The sequence below is a fragment of the Ambystoma mexicanum genome, chromosome 10, assembly GCF_040938575.1.
Source record: "Ambystoma mexicanum isolate Mex_15411 chromosome 10, UKY_AmexF1_1, whole genome shotgun sequence".
Taxonomy (NCBI): domain Eukaryota; kingdom Metazoa; phylum Chordata; class Amphibia; order Caudata; family Ambystomatidae; genus Ambystoma; species Ambystoma mexicanum.
Genome location: NC_090932.1, coordinates 429935796 through 429954630, shown reverse-complemented (window position 1 = coordinate 429954630; position 18835 = coordinate 429935796). Strand labels below are relative to the sequence as shown.

General features: G+C 45.8%; 1 protein-coding gene across 7 annotated transcripts in view; it reads left to right on the top strand.

Annotated features, from left to right (window-relative positions):
* PIK3CB (phosphatidylinositol-4,5-bisphosphate 3-kinase catalytic subunit beta) overlaps positions 1-18835 on the top strand; it is a 2502085-nt gene that overhangs the window by 1082251 nt on the left and 1400999 nt on the right. For 6 of the 7 annotated variants that reach the window (XM_069617988.1, XM_069617990.1, XM_069617991.1 and 3 more), the window contains one exon: positions 7415-7489. In XM_069617988.1, coding sequence (XP_069474089.1) covers positions 7415-7489 — 75 coding nt within the window. Of the gene's footprint in view, positions 1-7414; positions 7490-12734; positions 12852-18835 lie in introns of those variants that run through there. The other variant, XM_069617993.1, reaches the window with a different exon arrangement.

Here is an 18835-nt window from a genome sequence, read left to right as displayed (position 1 = left end):
CAACAGAGCCAAGTCAAGTGCTAAGGCAGTCGAAGAAGTATCAATCGAAAAAAAGCTCTTTTATAAACACTCAACAATTCTGCGGGACAACAAATCTTTCTTCTTACACACTCACTCTGCAGGTGCTCTACCATCACCTGTATCACTTTCGTTTGCATTTCTAACGTATATTGACTGTATGTGTCATATACTTCATCTGGAGTTATCGACATATCCGAAATCCATCTTATCGCATCCTTAGTACAAATACGTGCTTCCTCACCTTTTAATTCTCGACGAGGAGAAAACCGCTTCTGTAAGTATATAATACCTAAACTATCACCATCTACTTCCTCGTTCTGTAACTCTTCCAACTCCTTCCAATACTCAAAAGTCCTCTCAACATGCTCATATACCTTCTCCGCAGTATCTCTGGACAATGCTAAGGCGTTCAAATCCCGTAACCCTTGTGCGAAATCTACATCATCTAGTCTATTCCACATTATACTTAAATGAGTCCCTAATCCTTCGATAAAAACATTTTTCTCAGGAATCTCTTATAAATTTTCGAGTGTGGAAAAAACATCAGCTTGTTCACCCTTCTCCATACAATGTTTAACCCAAGCAGTCAATTCATTCCTCTTGTCTGGCGACACAGTATTACGAGTCACAACCCTTGGTCTTGCTCCCTGGTCTACTACAAGCGATGCAGGATCACTTGGAAGAGGAAGAGTAGGCACATTCTGAATAACAGGTAAAGGCAAGGAGGCAGGCAAAGGGGCGACGGCTGGAAGAACAGGAAGAACAACAGGGAGGACCGGAGGAACTATGGGAGGGGGAACTACAACAGGAAGGGGCAAAGCGCCAGGAGGAGGGACATATGGAGGCGGTGCGGAGGCATCAGGCCTTCGTTCATGCAAAAGTTTATTAATCAATTTGTCTGACGTATGAAAATCTTTTGAAGGGTAGATTTTCTGAATGCCTAATTGAAATGCCCTGTCCGTGTTCCTAACTGACTCCAATTGCTTATTTTGATCATATAACCGTGCCTTTTCGACACTCGTCATATGTCGACGCATATGTTTCTCTCTACTCTTTTGTTTCTGCAAAGCTTCTATTTTCCAACTGTGCAACGCGTCAAATGCTGCAGGCCTAGCCGCCTTCTTTACTAATACAGACTCTAAATATTCTATACGAGGGATTTCAAAACTACCATTGGTTGGCCACCGAAGATTAGAATTATGTCTGGTTTGTCTGTGCCAAATGTCATTAAATGCTATACTACCAAAGCCTTTCTTACAGTACATAGTACATGCCGGCGACCCCTCCTGTGGTGCGGGAGGGCTATCTTCCAAAGATTGTCTGTCACTGCGGAAAAATGCCCTAAAGCAGGCAGACAATTTCCCAGGCATATCAAAGTTCTGGTGTTACCTGGTTAAATAATTGTGCTCGCGAGTACAATGCTCCAAATTCAAATTTGTCAGGGTTAAATTAAGAATCGGGACACGATTCACCTGGCCAAAGGACTGGGAGGCCTGATCGGGTTACTAAGGACAATGCAAAGGACCCATGTGTCTGGTGATTTTCGGCAAATTTGCCCACCTCAAATATATGGACCCTCGTCAAGACGTCGTCTCGGGCTACAGCTCACCGTCCAGGGATCGGATCGTGCAGTTTCGTCGAGGAATTCGCTTCTCGTCTTAGAGTGGCCGGTTCTGTTGACACCGTCCGATCCCGGTCCGATAGCCGAGCCAACCTTCAACGAGACAAAGTCAATCTTGAGGGTCCCTATTCGGGCGCCATCTGTGGAATCAGAAAAAATACAATATTACGGCTGTTACACCGAGCAAAGGGAAATACACCGACACAGGCTTATAAAGATTCCCAGAATCTTTATTACAAAACTGAACAGTATTCAACAAAGTACACAAATAGCTATTTGGCCGTCAATACATCACAGAGACCACCAGCAGAGTTCAATATTAGCAGCGAGGGGCTTTCCTAGCTGGACATTGGCGCTTTTATACAATTTGTAAAATGATGTCCAGCCCCCTTACAGGTTAATCATGCACTGGGCTAGGGTCGCGCCAGGTTCACTTTCCTAATTTACATATCTCGTGCATGTGGTTTACTTTTCAATACATTTACTAACACACTCCATTATTCTTCAATTTAACATTTACACTCTTTATATATTGCTTTAATACAGACCAAACAATGTTTCGCATATTATATTCGGATAGCATTACTGTTCTTGTATAACATTGCTAATTCAAGTAATCCCCTGCTCCGAGGTCAACAAAGGACAAGGTTCACATGACCCTAACATGTAGCCTGAGGGCAGGTTGGACATTAACTCCCCTACAGAGGTTGGAGAGGTTAAGGCAAGAACAAGGACACACGAGACGGCCATTTTAGATTACAGGGTGACTTTGTATAAAACCCCAAAATGGCGGTTTCTAACCTAAGCTGGAGGCTTGATTCAAGATGGCGGCTTACATCAATTTCTAAGGTCAAGACCTTGCCGCAGAGAGTTATTCGCGTACAATTTTTTTAAGCAACTTGGCGTAGGCCAATATACATACAAATCGTTTGTAATAAGAGGCATAATTTAATATCCGGTTTGACAACAGACCAATCTGGAGATCATACAGGGCACCAAGAGCAAAGCCACCAGGGCCCAGTACAAAAGCAAATGGACCAGATTCTGCCACTCGGCAGACTCCAGGGGAATTGATCCCTTGGCCTGCAATCTCAACCATTCCATCCTCTCTCGCCTTAGTGATCACAGGATCAGAGGTAAGGTCCTTTCCTGGCTTACATCTTTTCTCACTGATGGAATGTAGCAAGTGGTTTTACCTCCCATTTGAATCTATATTAAAACCTGTGATTTCCCGCAGGGTTCTTCGCTGAGTCCACTCTTCTTTGAAGTGTGTGTGAGGCACTGAGCAGAGCTAGTTAGATCATTTGGCGTGAGATTTTATATCTATTTCGGTGATACAAAGTTGATGTTACATATGGAAGAAGTTGCAGGTTCACATGGGGATAAGGTTAGGACATGCCTAGATGAGATAAACCAGCGGATGTTTCAAAATCGGCTTAAATTTAATGTTAAAAAAATTAAATGCTAATGTGCATCAGGTGCTCCGAGCTTGGGGCGCTCGGAAAAGGCGACTCTTACTGCGACATGGTTCTGTGTTGGCCACCTCTTTGGGTACTTGTCCATAAGGCTAGAAATCTGGGGGTGTGGCTGTTTAAGTAGCTATCTCTTGATGTGCAAATATCACGAGTGTCCAGCTCGTGTCACTTTCATCTGCGGTCGTTAAGGATATTTTGGGAATATTTCTACTTTTCTCACAGAATCCAACTGGTAAATGCATTTATATCCAGCAGCTTTTGCAATGCAATCTATCTGGGTATGCCAAATTCATCCATTTGTAGACTTCAGAGGATCCAAAATGTGGCTGCAGGCTTTGTGGGCTTTAGACCGGTTCCTGGTAGATGAACAGATACAATACAATTCAAGTCACTGTGTATCACTCGCAGAGCTGTTCACAATGTGGTCCCTTACTTCTTGGGCAGCAAATTGCAGCAGTATAGTCCATCCACAGTGCTTCACTCCGCCTCAGCAAATCTCTTGGTACCCCCAAATTCACACTGGAAACATAGGGTGGGGCTGCTCTTTCTCGGCCCAGTCTGCAAAACTTTGGAACTCTTCTCTTTGCCGACGGCCCTTCGGAGTATCCTTGATAATCTTGCTTTTTGACGCAAGTTGAAGACCACCTTCTTTTCTCCCTGTTGAGGGTCACTTTCAGTGAGCAGGGGATGTTTTCTATGGCCCAATTGCACTCTCGGTTGTGTTATAGGTGTTAATAGCATACCATACCAGGTCCATAGTTGACCGCCTCTTGAAACTGCAAAACTACCTGCTGCAGAACTGCTTTTTGTATCCAAGGTATTGCTGCTATACCTACTACTGCAGGAGGGTTCTGTCTTCACTTGAATCTTCATCTCCAGGTCACCCCTTCATCGCCAAGTGTCTTCTGTGGCTTGCACCTCTTACATACTACAGAAACCGCTACGTTGGACATATTCTCAAAAGGGAACTTTTCCGCAAAGTCTAGCCAAATCCACACAACTGGTCTGCTGTGTCTCCTTTTAAGACTTTTTGGCTTAGTTTGGAAAAGTATTTTACTGCTAAGCTGTTTTGCGGCTAGATTATGCCCAGAAAAATATCTCTCTTGAAATGTTTTTCACTGTTACAACATTTATTTTGTAAAGTTTACTTGCTTGTTACTGTAGTATTTAATATTTTGCCTTTCTATATTAAAAGACTGTATATTTATTTAAAAAATAGTGTCGGGATATTTTCTCATTTGGTATTTGTGAAAAATGTGTACTGTCGTACGGTACTTGTTATATCCCCCCCCTCCTTTCACCTCCTGGAAGTTAAGCCTATGCTGCTCTGGCACAATAAAACCTAGAGAGCCCGGGGAACTTGAAGGACTCACTGGTGCCTAAGTTAGTAAGACCTACCTGAAGACCTGACAACCGGATTTAGGGAAAATCTTCCATATTCCATTCTTCTCTCTGCAATATCATAAGGTTCTTCTATATATCCTTCACTTTGCTGGCCACAGTTTAATTCGTGTTTCGCTTTTCCATTTTCTGTGTAGTGTTTAAATGTGTCTGTGGTTGACTCGTTTCTTTCATCTATTTGTATTCACCTCCACATTCTCTTCAATCTGAATTTCTTTCAACTGTCCTTGTGCCCCACTCTCCTCTGGTGCGCAATCTGTTTTTTTAAAATTCTGATTGCTCTGAAAAATTGCAGTTCTTAAAATGTTTTGCTCTTTATTTAAAGAGCAATGTCTAACCTCTGCTTCTTCCACTTGAGCATTGTTATTGAAATTGTAATTTTTCTTCACAACAAAGCTTATGATTTGTACCACTTTTATATGTACCAGCACTTTGCTGAAATTGCTATATAAATTCAATAGACTATGCTGAATTACCTATGACTCGTAATCTGAAAACTAATTAATACATCTTGCCTGGCCAATATGTGAACATTGTTTATTATAAACTCGGGAGGATAGCTCAGGGGCAATGTGCTTGCCTTGGAAGCAAGACGTCACGGAACACCACAGGTTCGATCCCCAGGTCTGCGCTTGGAAACCTCTGGGTATTAAGCGCGTTATAAATAAGATATCATAACATAAAGGTTTGTATAGAAGTAATCTGTATCTTAAATGTTCCTGCTTTACAACCTCTTGAAAAGGCCTTCTGTATACCAAGAGACACCCACAAATGGTTAACCAATTATAGTAGCCCTTTACTGGCCAAGAAATTGGAGTATTTCCAAAGCACCACTTCTTGGACTATCTGTTTCCATGCCTTTTTGTGGAACTGAGAAGGCACTAATCGCCTTTGCAGAAGAACTGCTCTGGTTAATATATGAACCCACAAGATCCACATTTGATCATGCTAGATTTCCTGGCTACTTTCAAGACCCTGAACCACCAAATAATCCTTAAACGACTTTGCTCTGTGGCCCAGGTGTTGACTGTTATTTGGGTTATTGCAATGTTTTCTTATTTCCTGCCCAACCAATATTCATGTATCGGCCTGAATGTATTCAACTTCCATCATAAGTGGATTAGGAAGTTCGACACAGCTTCCTACCATCTCCATTATTATTCAACATTCTTTCAAAACCTTTGTGAGTCGTTACAGAACATAGACATAGGATTTCACTGCTATGCTGATGATTCACAACTATTTTTAAAACTACTCAACAGTGGCTACCAGGCACCTCCCGAAAACTAGAAACTATCTATTTGAACTGGCTTAACATTTTCAGTTCGAAAACTGAAATGTCTGTCGTGAATACAGCAGATAATAGGAACAATAAAAAGATTCTCTCAATCCGCATTCCTTCTCCATTAACTTGGCTCACTGTTTTTCCAAAGGGAAAAATACCTCTTATTTTGATTCCTGTGTGGATATGGTGTCTCATGTCCAATACGTTAAAAGCTCAACAAGCTTTTATTTTAAGCTTGTTTAACTCATGCTTCCTTCTCTGTGATAATGATCTCAGCACTTTTGCTAGAGTAAATACAGGTGCCAATATAAACTATTGTAGCTCATTGTAAATAGCCATAACACACAAACCCGTTTAACTTGCTTAGGCTCTTACAAACAATATGGCGTGCACCGATTTTCACTAAACTCCATTGGGTACTTGTGCATGCCTGAATACTATGTTTTTTAAATGTTTTTATTGTGTTACAGTTCCAAAAGAACGTTTCGAAAATATAAAGCATATAAACATATTAATTTTAGCAACACTTGATTGTTAGATACATAGAAAAAGAAAATACAACCATAAAATACTATATACACTAAAAAGTTAGACATATTGCACAGCAGATTCAGATGCAAAAGACTAGCCGTCAATATTTTCTAAACTCATAAGCAGTTTGACATCATCATCAAATTTACCTAGGCGTTCTTTGACCACTTTCCATATCTGAGTGATGGCAATAGTCAGATAATTACTCCTGCCAGAGAGACAGCGCAACCAAAAGTTTTCACTCTCAATATCATTAAATTCCCTATGCAATTTGGCAAAAAATTGTGTATGCACTAACCCATAAAAGCATACATGCCAACTTAACAAAAATCCTTGAATCAAATATTTTCCCCCAAACGCCCTACTAGGACAATAAGCTGCTCTTTCAAGCCTGTTTTCCCCCCAAATGTAACCTTAAATCGTCCTAAGGCGAACACTTTGAGATGCAAGGACTACAGATATGGAATACACTTAATTTCCAATTCAAGAAAGCAGATATCACATTGAAAACGTTCTTTAACCAATACTTAGACCTCCTTGTGTTCTCAGATCATGGAAAATGCTTTAATGCCTTGGGGTTCGCAGTAATACATAGTATTTTTAGCATAACAAATCCAGCTTTGGGAGAAAGTCTGTTAGCAGTCTGACCTAGTCTAGACAGATCCTCTGGGTAAGGATGAGACTTTGAAGATTGAATGGTAGAAAATAGGAATAAATAGGCCACACCTGTGACTTGAGTTTACATTTATGACTGTCACTTGACTGGTGCCAATATCAGCATGCTGTGGCCACCACCAACCAGACGGCTTTGTGAGCCATTGGCTCACTTATTCATGTATCCCTGTTTAAAGCTGTTACATTTTCACTGATTTGTATTCTTTTGGCAGTCCACAGCGTAGAAAGTAAGCCTCGAAGAGCAGAATTAATTCATATTTTGTTTCCGGCAAGCAGTTAATAGGTTTTTCAATTGTATTACTTCATGTGTTTTGTCTCCTCAATCTGTTTTGCCAGAATATTTTTATAATAATCCGAGTTGAAGTAAAATATGTTTTTGTGACTTAAATGTGTTTCCTTTTGCAGACAAGGAGTGTATGGGATATTTCTAGTCCTTTTAAAATTGTGCTTATGAAGGTGAACACAGAAGAGTCTGTCAAAGTAAGTCTTAAATGTATGTATTTTAGTCTAAAATATGCAACGATAACTGAAAAGTGACATTTTCGTGGTATTGTTCATGTTTCTTTTGTAGCTGATATTTGAAACCACAAAAGGCATATATGACATACCTTTAGTGAGGTTTTTTACATTTCCGGCAAGGCCAGGTGTCCTACTTTTATACTAAGCAAGCACAAGAGCCAGTTGTGTGCATGTGCTGGGAACATATTTGGTGGTAGCTCTCAAAATTAGAGAAAGGGATGACATGTATTGCATATACACAGGCGTTTTATAGATTTTACTAGGACTAGTTTGGATGTTTGATGTTTTAGTTTAATGCATGCACTTTGAACATTTTACTACGTCTGGATTTCTTAACACTCGGGTTTGGTTTAGTTTTAGATTGCAGGATTGATAACATGCTACGATAAACGTGTATGTTTTAGACATTTTTAAAGCAGTAGTGCTCTCATTATTTTATTTTTTTTATGTGTTTTAACTGGCTATGCAACTGAAGCCTTCTTAAAACCTGGATAAGCAGCTGCATTGCCATTAACCCCACTGTTTCCTGGCTTTTGTTTTAATACAAGGCATACGTTCGTTTACAAAAATTGATTAGCAGAGTTTGCTGATTAAAAAATAATTTCATTCGGAAACAGATTTATTTGATTATCAATTTTGTACTAAAATGTTAAATGTCGCCAGAAGTTATATTTACCCAGGGAATAAAATGAGCAATAATACAGCATTTTTTGTTTACCACTGAAGTAAGGCATTTGTGAGGGCAGTGTCTGTAAAAAGTAAAAGGTTAGCTGCATGAATTGACACAAATAAACAGGATAAGAAGGCTAAGAAAAACGTTTTTATCTTGAGACTAAGTACATTGTATGACAGCAGGGTAATTGCCAACTTCAGGTGCACAAGATGGCCCTTGCCTGTAATTGATATCAACCGTTTCCAGTATAGTTTTTAATACCACTTTCGAGGAGAGGGCAGGGCCGCTAACGGTCCTCAAGCTCGGGTCAGGTAGGCACAAGCACAGCATTCTTGGCCTAGGCAGCTATGAAAGCGGTATTTATTGTTACTAGCACTCTAAGCCACCATTTTGGGTGCTGATCCTTTTTTTTGTTTGTTGTGAAGCGAACCAGGCTTTGCACAATTAATTCTTCCCTGAAAAAGAAATTGCCCATATGTCAGAGATTGAAAATAACTATTTCCAGGACCTGCAGGTGAGCAAGGAGTCTGGGTGTGGCACACCAGTGGAGAATTGGCCTGTGGCACCACCTCCAATGACAAGGTGAAGGCTGGGCAGAGGTGCAGCTGCCGGGCATGAAATATGGGTGTCCATTTGCAGATTCTGCTAGCGTTCTCGGCCTCTGGATGGACCAGCTCTCGCCCGCATGTAATCCTAATCGTAGAGCAAAGCGTGCTCTGTAGTCTAACTATAGTGAAGGTATTACAGTAGATCCGTAGATCTACAGACTGGATGGAAATATTCATTACTACTTTGCGTAAAATTCTAGTTTAGCTTTGTGTATTCATTTTGTAAGAGTAAAGAAAGTGAGAGACTAAGCATAGTGTATTGCATAGCAGGCAGAGAACCTGGCAAATGAGTTGGAATATTGTAGTTTGCGGCCATCAGGGTAGCTGGCATAAAGAAATAGGGTGATGAAATAGAATGTCAAGGAGTATGGGATCAGCTCATGGGTTGAGCACTAGTTGCACAGAGGAATGCTACCCGCAGGTCACAGAACTAGGTTTACCATGAAAAGCATTTGGCCTTGTGATCATGTACATTTTCAAAAGTGTTCATTTGTCAATATGATGCACCTTCAAAAAAATGAAATATAGTTTAATCTGAGATTTAGATATACCAACCTAAATGTTACTGAGCAATATGAAGACAATGACACAGTCCTGTACAGTAGTAACACTATAATTATGCATTATGTAACAATTTAAATGTCTGGAATGGAATTGCAGGACTGTTTTAAAAATAAAAAAAAGTAACACATACTGGTCTTTGCCAGCCAGGATATAGTTACTGTCATAAACGTATCACCCTGTTTATTATTTGAAAAAGAAACCCTGTCTTGAGCAATCTCACACAGGCAGTTCGCACTTTTAATAGTGGACGAGATTATTACTTCTGCAATCTGTCTATTAGCCCATTTGAACTTCCAGTGAACGGAGACAAAATTTTAGATGGAGCCCTGAGGTAGAGAGGGGAATGCTGGGTGAACTGTGCATTTATTGAACAAGATCATATAAATAGCTAGCTGTGCCACACTAGTGTCAATTTAATGAGCACACTTACAGAATTTGATAGTTAATTGCTATGCAACACTGCTTATTTGATGCCTTGTATTTAATATATCTATGTATAGCAGTGATGTCTGTGCGCATGCCCAGAACGAGTAGGGATATTAGTTTAGAGTTGTTTTTTCTATGTCGGTATGAGAATGAATAACAGTTATATTTTCAAATCTTCTCGGTTCAACTTGGTTTGCATTATTCATGAACTCGGTTGGCCCCTAGTAAACGGTCTGGGGCATGACATGCATTACTCTACCCTTTTTGACCCATTGCACAGACTAAATGTGGATTTTGTCATGAGTCTCATCACTGTGGATTACAAATTTATCCACCTTCATTTAATGAACGTTGCTTAACATTGTGTAGTTCACAGATTAGCGAGTATGGTATTATTCAGAATCCAGTAGCAGTTTATGTACTTGGTTCCTGACTACAGCTGTAGAATTGTTTGAAACTCGGTAATGGCCCTCTTCCTACAGTAAATAGCTGGTCAAGTGGCACAGCGAGTAGAGCGCTCCCTTTGACATCCGTGCAGAGCCTGCTGACTGAGGTTCGAATCCCGGCGGGGCCAAACTCAGCCTTTCATCCTTCCGAGGTCGATAAATGAGCACCACACAACGTGGGTAATAATAAGCAGCGCTCAGATACCTGAGGGTTCGTAGGGCTAAATGAATGCGAATTTATTATTATTATAAATAAGAGCAGTTGTGAAAGTTCCATATCTTGCTCACAACTATTTTAATGACATTAACATGTTTTAGGGCAGATTTCCATAAGAGCATGGGTCCTTGTTTCTGAGAGGTTCTCTGAAAATAGTTTGATGCCCCTTTTTGTCAATATTTCTCCTTGACATGGATCGCTTTTTTATGCTCTATTAAGTTGCTTAGTGAATGGTACACACCACAGGATGATTTGGTGAAGATGGTAGCATAGTTTATTGACAATGCCCCTCAGCTTTCTGAGAATTATTTTACTGCAAAAATAATGTCCTGCCTTGCATGAAATAGAATAAACAGTTGAGCCAGTGACATTGTATCCTCTTTTAGTGCTTAAGATGGAGGGGCAAATTCAAGTGACTTATTTGTTACTACAAGTAGCAAAATGGTGATGTAGGCGTCAGTTGCTTGAAGTAGTTAATCTTGCTAGTAGAATGCTCTTAGTGAAATGGAGAAGTGAATTGGTTTCTCTGTGTCAGATATTGTATGCCACACACATTTAGTAAATACCTTTGTATCACTTAGATAATGTTCAAAATAACCTTTTCACTTTGCTGGTCTGTGCACGCTTACCTTGGTTGAACTGATGACACTTCACAATCTGATGGACCTCCCTGATTTCTCAAAGAAGGAATACATTATTTGGAGTGTGGTCATTTCTGCACTTGTTTATTCCTACATTCATCCCTTTCCTGCATACTTAAGAGAAATGGTACAATATGGGTACGGGACTGGTGTATGACTTGGAGGGACATTACATTGAAAACGAAACATCACAGTGGTTGAATGTGTGGCCACAGGGACCTTCGCCACAGATTGCTCCTTGTGCATGTTCTTTCCCCATCAGTCAGTCCTTTTCTCAGCATGGACTGAGTAGGCGACTCAAATTATTATTCTTTTTTTGATCCTCCATCACGTTTATTACCTATGGGGCACATATGTAGAGGCTGCTTCAGCTGTAAGCAGACATCTGCAGAGTCTGGTCCGCATGTCATTTGCCAACACAGTTAAGGACCGGAAAGTTTCTCAGAAAATGATGTACTTTGCACTGCTTTCATTCACTGTCCATTACTTTTACGGCTTAAACTGTGTAAAGCCCTCTTCCAGTGCTAGCCTCTAAGAGTTCCTCCCATTCATCAGGAAGGGAAGCACATTTGAGGCGGGCAAGACTGACATAGCCCTGCAGGATGGTGTTTTGAAGGTGAACCCTTGAATCATCTGTAGTTTTCAAGAGCGTGTCTTCCCTTACCTCCCCAAACCCATTGTGACAAAGACCGCCTGCCTGTGCACAGGGGTGGCGGATGGTCAGGGGGGCTGGATGCCACCACCCACACTCTTGATACTGGGAATGGGGCTTTAACATTGGGCAACTAATGGATCACAAAACCTTTCCCTACAGTAGGGGACTTTCTCCATGATCTGTACGTCTGTTTTCTCCACATTTAGGAAAGTTACTTCCTTCATGGTGGGTCGCTAACATCTTCAGCCCATTTACCACTGTGCCTGTTAAATGGGACTGCACAGGCTGGGGAGAGTGTACCAATCTGCCTCTGCCTAAAGTTGCAACCGGGAGCAAACTGGCAGTGTTGCACATAGCGTGGTTGCTACAAGACCTACTGGAAACTCCTCTCAGAACGAGGTTTACACTGCAGTGGCATGTTCAACGATGTGAAAAACAAGGGGGCGTGGCCATCTGCCGATCCATGTGCAGGTGATTCTTAGGAGCTCCTGTGCGGCCGCCGAAATTTGCGTGAAATCCTGTATATATTCCTCATGGATGCTGTAGGAAACGCTGGGAGACGGAGTTGAATTGCTGGGGCGAAGGATAACCAGCCTGTGAAGAGTTGTAGAGCTGTGTGAGGCTTGTTTGCAATGCCGAAAAGTCTGGCGCTTCGGCGGGAAAAGGTACTTAAAATGGCCCCTGTGGAGCTGCAGCAGTGAAGAGGACGAGTCGTGTGGGACCCGCGGGGGCTGCCGAGAAGCAGTGCTCTCCGTTAGCGGCGAGGATCCAGGTGAGCGCTGTGGTGTCCCTGGCGGAGGTGGGGGACCGGACCTTGCTGGCAAGGTGTGAGGAGACGTGGCTCTGGCGGCAGGCGGTGGAGCGTGTCGCCGCTGGGGAGGTCGCTGAGTTCCGGCTGGGAGCTGGAGGTTTACACCTGAGGAGCACTGGCCCGGAGGACGTGGAGAGGAGCTGCCGGCCAATACAGCGGCTGGTATTGCAGGACCGAGGACCGCCGCGAGGAGAGGCCTCTCAGCGGAATGGAAAAACCGGGCTGCTGCACTGCGGGACGGGCTGCCGCGGTGCAGGAGGAGCGACGGGACCCCGGGAGGAGGTGAGCGGGGACCTGCGCGGACGGGTTCTGTGTGGGAGGGTTTGCTCACAATGCGGACTGCAGGCCCCTGGAGAAAAGGGGGACCAGATGCCGGCCCTGAGAGTAGGGCACAGGGGCTGGAAGAGTCATCAGCTCCCGACGGTGAGAGTAAGCAGGATAAAACGGTGAATCTCTCTGGCTGCGGGCTTGGAACTGACCCTGGAGGCGGCAGAGGAGTAGGTGGGGGGCAGGGGAAGAATCCCTGGTTCCTCTCTTGATGGGAGGTTCTGGGGGTCTCCCTGGCTGACTCTGGATTGCCATTACGTCCCGCCCCAGTGGGAATATATTAAGTGGACTGGGGGTAGGAGGGCTCCTGGGAGTGAGCCCCCCCCTGGACTGGCTGAGTGGGGAGTGTGGAGAGGCCCTTGGAGACTGGCCCTGATTGAACAGTACAGTAGGCACATGTTGGAGGGATTTGTTGAAGCTACAGTGCCAGTGTGGAATCAGTGAAGGCTTGAGACAGCTGAGAGGGAGGTGGGATCCTGTAGGGAGGTTCAGGCGAAGTAAGTGGATATAGACTCGAGGCCGCCAGTTGAGGACTAACCTTGAGATCTGCGCCTGAGGAGGAGCCCCTATTAGAAACCGGGCACCATGGGTAAAGCCAGCAATGGATGGAGAAATACACAGAGATGAAAGACCGACCCCAGAGACAAGAGGGCCCAGATCGGCAGGGGATACCCGCAGGGGAGGAAAAAAGCCCTGTGACTTTAGACTCACTAATGGAGGCAATACATGTCTCCAGGGACACTCTTCAGGAAAGCATTAAGGAGGTTCGAGTGGATGTCTTGTTGGTGAGGGCGGACCTCCGCAAAGTATGTGAGAGAGTTACGGAGGTGGAACAGAGGGTCAGTACGGTGGAGGATGATGTCCAAAAACTGAAGAACCAGGTGGCAGGCCTAGTAGGCGCAACTCGAGCTGAGGATGCGGAGGGTCGCTCCAGGCGCTGCAACATCCATCTGATCGAGGACCCGGAGGGGAAGAGGGCCCTAGTGCGGAGATTTTTGTGGAAAACCTGATCCTAAAAGTCTTGGGGATTAAGGGCTTGTAGAATCTCTTTACAGTGGAAAGGGCACACAGGGTTCCAGGAAGATCCCCGCCGCCGGGTGCCCCACCGAGAGTGCTGGTGGCCAGGATCATGAACTTCCGGGACCGTGACGCCATTCTGCAGGATGCGCGCTGGATGGGTCAATATTCGATCGGAAATGCAAAGATGAGGATTTTTCCGGACTTTACGCTCGAGGTGCAACGTCAGAGGAGATCCTACGATGGGTTGAGGAGCCGTCTGCGAGAGCTCAACTTAAAATATATGATGTTTTATCCGGCAAAGTTGAAGGTCTTGTCGGAAGGGAGGTCCTGGTTTTTCACTGGCCCGAAAGAGATATGGGACTGGTTGGACATGGGGCATTATAAAGCGGATCCTTCTCCGGATGGTCCGGGGGGGTGGGTCTGTTTGAGATGGGGAAGGTGTGGACCAAATTTGATATGGGGCCGCTGAGGGAGACCCCCGGCAGACGCAACTCCTGGCAGTGGGGTGGCATGGGGGAAGGAGGGGAAGATGTAGGCGGGGCTGCATGGGGCAGGTGGTGGGACCCCTAGTTTACCCGACACCACTAACTACCAGCCCTGAGGGAGGGGAGGAAGAAGGGTGGAATAGTGTAGTGGGTCTACTGTTATGGTAGGGGGAGAGGGAGGGGAGCGGAGAAAAGGGATGTGGGAGTGGGGGAAGAGGGGGATGGTCAGGGGAGGGAGGGAGAGTTTGGGGGGCAGGCACCAAGTTGGACTTTGGTGTGGTAGGGCTACAAGAATATTGGAGGGGAATCTTGGCACAGCAGTTAGGAGCGGAGGAGGGTACAGGAGGTTGAGTCATATGTATGGTAGAGGGGCTGACTTGGGGGCAAAATTCTGACACGCTGAAAGAGTAAGATGGGAAGTTTGAAGATTGGAACATGGAATGTCCGAGGGCTGGGGAGCTATCAGAAAAGGAGGGTGGGGAATATTTGAAGAGGCAGGGGATACAGGTGGCCCTGTGGCAGGAGGCACGCGCGAATGTGGAGGTGTTGGGGAAGCTAGAGAAACAGTGGGGGGGTCAGATACGGGGCACAACGTACTCCACTCAGGTGAGGGGGGTTCTTGTCTGGGTGGCACGGGGGTACCGTTGAAATTGGAGCAGGGGATGGCGGATGGGGGAGGTAGGACGATCTTGGCACGTGGTACATGGGAAAATAGGTCACTATGTTTGGTTAACTCATATGCGCCCAATGTGGATGACAGAGTATTTCCCCTCGGTGCTACGCATGATGGGAGCCTATAGGGGGGAAATGATAATATGGGGGGGGGGGGTTAAACTGTCATTTAGATGAGCGGCTGGACGGGCAAGGTACTGGGGGGGCAAAGAAGTGTATGGCGGGGTCATTACGGGAGGTAATGCGGGAAATGGATCTGGTGGAGCTCTGGAGGGAGAAACATGGGGAGGAAAGGGGTTTCTCTTATTACTCGAGTGTACATGGTTCCTACTCGCGCCTAGATTATATGGTAGTTGGAAGGGAATATTGTCATTATTTTGGGGCACTACCTATTTGGGGCGCATTCTATCGGATCATTCCCCTCTGGTGACAACGTTGTGCGAGCCCAGTGAGACCCCACCGAGGCGGCTGTGGCGGTTGCGGATGGAGGCGCTACGAGATGGGCGTTTGTGACTGAGCTTAGAGAGGAGATCGGGCGGTATTTTGAACTAAACGTGGGCACTAAGTGGATGTTATGGAACGCCTTTAAGGTGACCATTAGGGAGAAATGCTTAGCCATGATAGTCGGGATGAGGAAACGCCTCTCAGAGACACTACAGCGGACAGAGGCCCAGATAACGAGACTGGATAGGGAGGCAGCGGGCGGGGCAGAGGTGGGGGAAACCCTGGCATGAGCATTGGAGCTCCACCAGAAGACCTTGGTGGAGCTGTCACATTTTGATGATAACAGACGGGATGTGAGACTCCACGGGAGGGAGATAAGGCGGGCAAGCTTTTAGCATGGCTCATTAGTAGGGAGACCCCGAGCCGTGTCATAACTCGGGTCCGATCTAATGATGGAGGGATTGTTGGGACGCAAAGGGAGATTAATGTGGCCTTTGTGGCATACTATAAGGGGCTCTATACGAGGGAGAGGGGATACGTAGAGGTGGAGGTGGAGGGGGAAGACATCATGGAGATGCTCCAGCTGCCGAAGTTGGGTGAGATTAGTTGGGAGGAGCTGGAGGCCCCCATAGGGGAGGAGGATATATGTTGGGCGATACGCGCTATGAGGAGGGGCACAGCGCCGGGCTCCCGGTGGAGTTATATGCGGAGTTCTCTGATTTACTTGTCCCGTAGCTTCAGAGGGTATATGAGGAGGTGTTCCAGGGGGGATGCCTCCAGGAATCGATGAGGGAAGCAGTGATCATGGTGATCCTAAAGGAGGGGAAGGATCCGAGGGATTGCACAGCATATCGGCCCATCTCGCTTTTAAATGTAGATAGGAAAATCCTGGGCAAGATTGTGGCGGCCAGGCTGGCGGCGGTTGCACCGAATCTGGTACATCCTGATCAATGTGGATTTACGTCAGGTAATATTTCCCGGCTGCATCATGTGATGGATCTAGTGAAATCACAAAAGCGGGACATGGCTGTAGCGTCGTTTAATGCCATGAAGGAGTTTGATTCTCTGGAGTGGAAGTGGCTATTTCGGGTGTTACGGGAGTTTGGGTTTGGGGAGAACATTTGTAGATGGCTGTCCTTGCTGTATACTAAACCGCTGGTGATGGTGAAAACTAATAACTGGGTTTCGGAGACATGGAAGATGGAGAGGGGGACTAGGCAGGGGTGCGCGGCTTCCCCAATTTTGTTTGCTCTGGCTCTAGAACCACTGGCGGCGTATCTATGGCAAGAGATGGGTGAGGCTGGAATCGAGGTGGATGGGCAGAGGCATATTGTATCCCTATACGCGGATGACTTGCTGTTTACGTAGGGGACCCCAGGTTATTCCTCTCGGACCTCTTAGAAATCCTGTGTAATTTTAGAGCTATGTCTGGGTTCTGTATGAATCTGGAGAAATCGGTTCTATTCCCGCTGGGAGGGCTATGGGACTGTCCAGTGGAGGAACTGCCAGAGTTGGGGATACGATGGGAGACGGAATCCTTTCGGTATCTGGGGGTCCGGGTGTTCCATGAAGTAGTGGACACCTTTGTACACAATACTGGGGGGGGGGGGGGCACTTTCCAAATAGGGGACTCCATCCAGTTCAGGAAGGTTTTACCACTCTCATTGATGGGTAGGGTGGCATTATGTAAAATGGTAATCCTCCCGCGGTTGATTTATTTCTTCACGAATATACCGTACGTGGCAAATAAGGTGTTTTTTAAAATGCTGGATGTTAAGATCAGGGAATTGCTGTGGGACTCGGGGAGGAGACGGATGTTCCTGCAAACTCTGCAGAGACCGAGGGAGGGTGGGGGATTGGGCCTTCCGGACTACGAAAAATACTTTGTGGCGGCGCAATTACAATCGGTGTTGGTGTGGGATCATCCGGATGCAGAGCTCCTGGGTACACTAGTGGGGTCTGTGCAGCAGGGATGCCGGCCGGCAGAGCTCTTGTGGTACCATTGGGCAATGTGGGGACATCAACGGTCTTTGAAGCGGTAAGGGAGACATGGAGGCAATACGTGGGCGGTAAGAGGGTTAAGGGCCGCTATGAAACTAATCTCCCATGGGGGGCCAGCCAGAAAATCTGTCAGGCAATTGGGAGGGTAGGGATACGAAGGTTACAGGAGAAAGGATGCGAAAAGGTGGGGGACCTTTTTGAGGGAGGACAGCTCCTTACCTGCAGGGAGTGGTGTGATAAGTTTGACTTACCACAGGGAGTTTTTCTGGCATATGGGGGGGTGGTTCGGTGGATGGCGGAGCTATGGGAGGGGATCCCTGAGGAGCCGGAGTCAGGCCCGGTGCTCCGAGTAGTACTTGATCAGGCAGGGGGGAGGGGACGCATCTTGCGGATATATAAGGCTCTTGGAGAGAGAGCGGCGGAGAGGCAGCTGAAAGTGAAGGAGAAATGGGAAGCGGATATGGGGCGTTCAATTTCGAGTGAGGAATGGGAGAGGGTTTGGGACTTGGTCCGGAAATCCTCGAGGAACGCCCGCTTCCAGCTGGTTCAATTTAACATTTTACATAGGGTGTATATTACCCCATTGGCACTCAAGGCGACGAACGGGGAGCATCCGGGTGATTGCCCTAGATGTGGGTCGGAGGAGGCGGGGTTTCGCCATATGGTATGTGAGTGTGGGGCAATAATAGAGTACTGGGATGAGGTGCTTAAGGGAATAAATGAGTTACTGGGAGCCATCTTGGAGCGGCGTCCGGAGATCTGTTTGTGGGGGAACCTACCAGGGGGGAAACGCAACAAGTTACTGAACAGAATGGGTCGGTTTCTACTCATATTGGCAAAACGCTGATTGGCGATTGCGTGGAAGTCCCTCCTGGGTCCGACAATCCAGTTATGGAGGAAGGACATGGGGTTTAGCGGAGTTGACGGTTCTGCAGAACTTGGAGGTGGGGGGAGATGCAGGGGAGGTAACGGTTCAGTGGTCCCAATTGTTGAATGACCTTGCCAAAGGATAATGACCTGCGCCCACCGTGAAGTAACGTATGCTGGGAAAAGGCCACAACGAGGGGGGGGGGAGCTCGGAGATGGGGGTAGCAGATGGATTGACTCTAACCTCACTGAAATGTGAACCTTTGTGCTGGACTGCTGTGCCTAATGGAAGAAGGACTTATACGGGATATGGAAATAGGGGAGGGAGGATTAGAGGGGGAAAGGGGAGTACTGTTGGTTAAGTTTTGACAATTTATGGGAGGGAATGGTTTTTGAGGTTGGGGAGGGTGGAGGGAGAGTTGGGGAATTGTTATATTAAAATGCCAATAA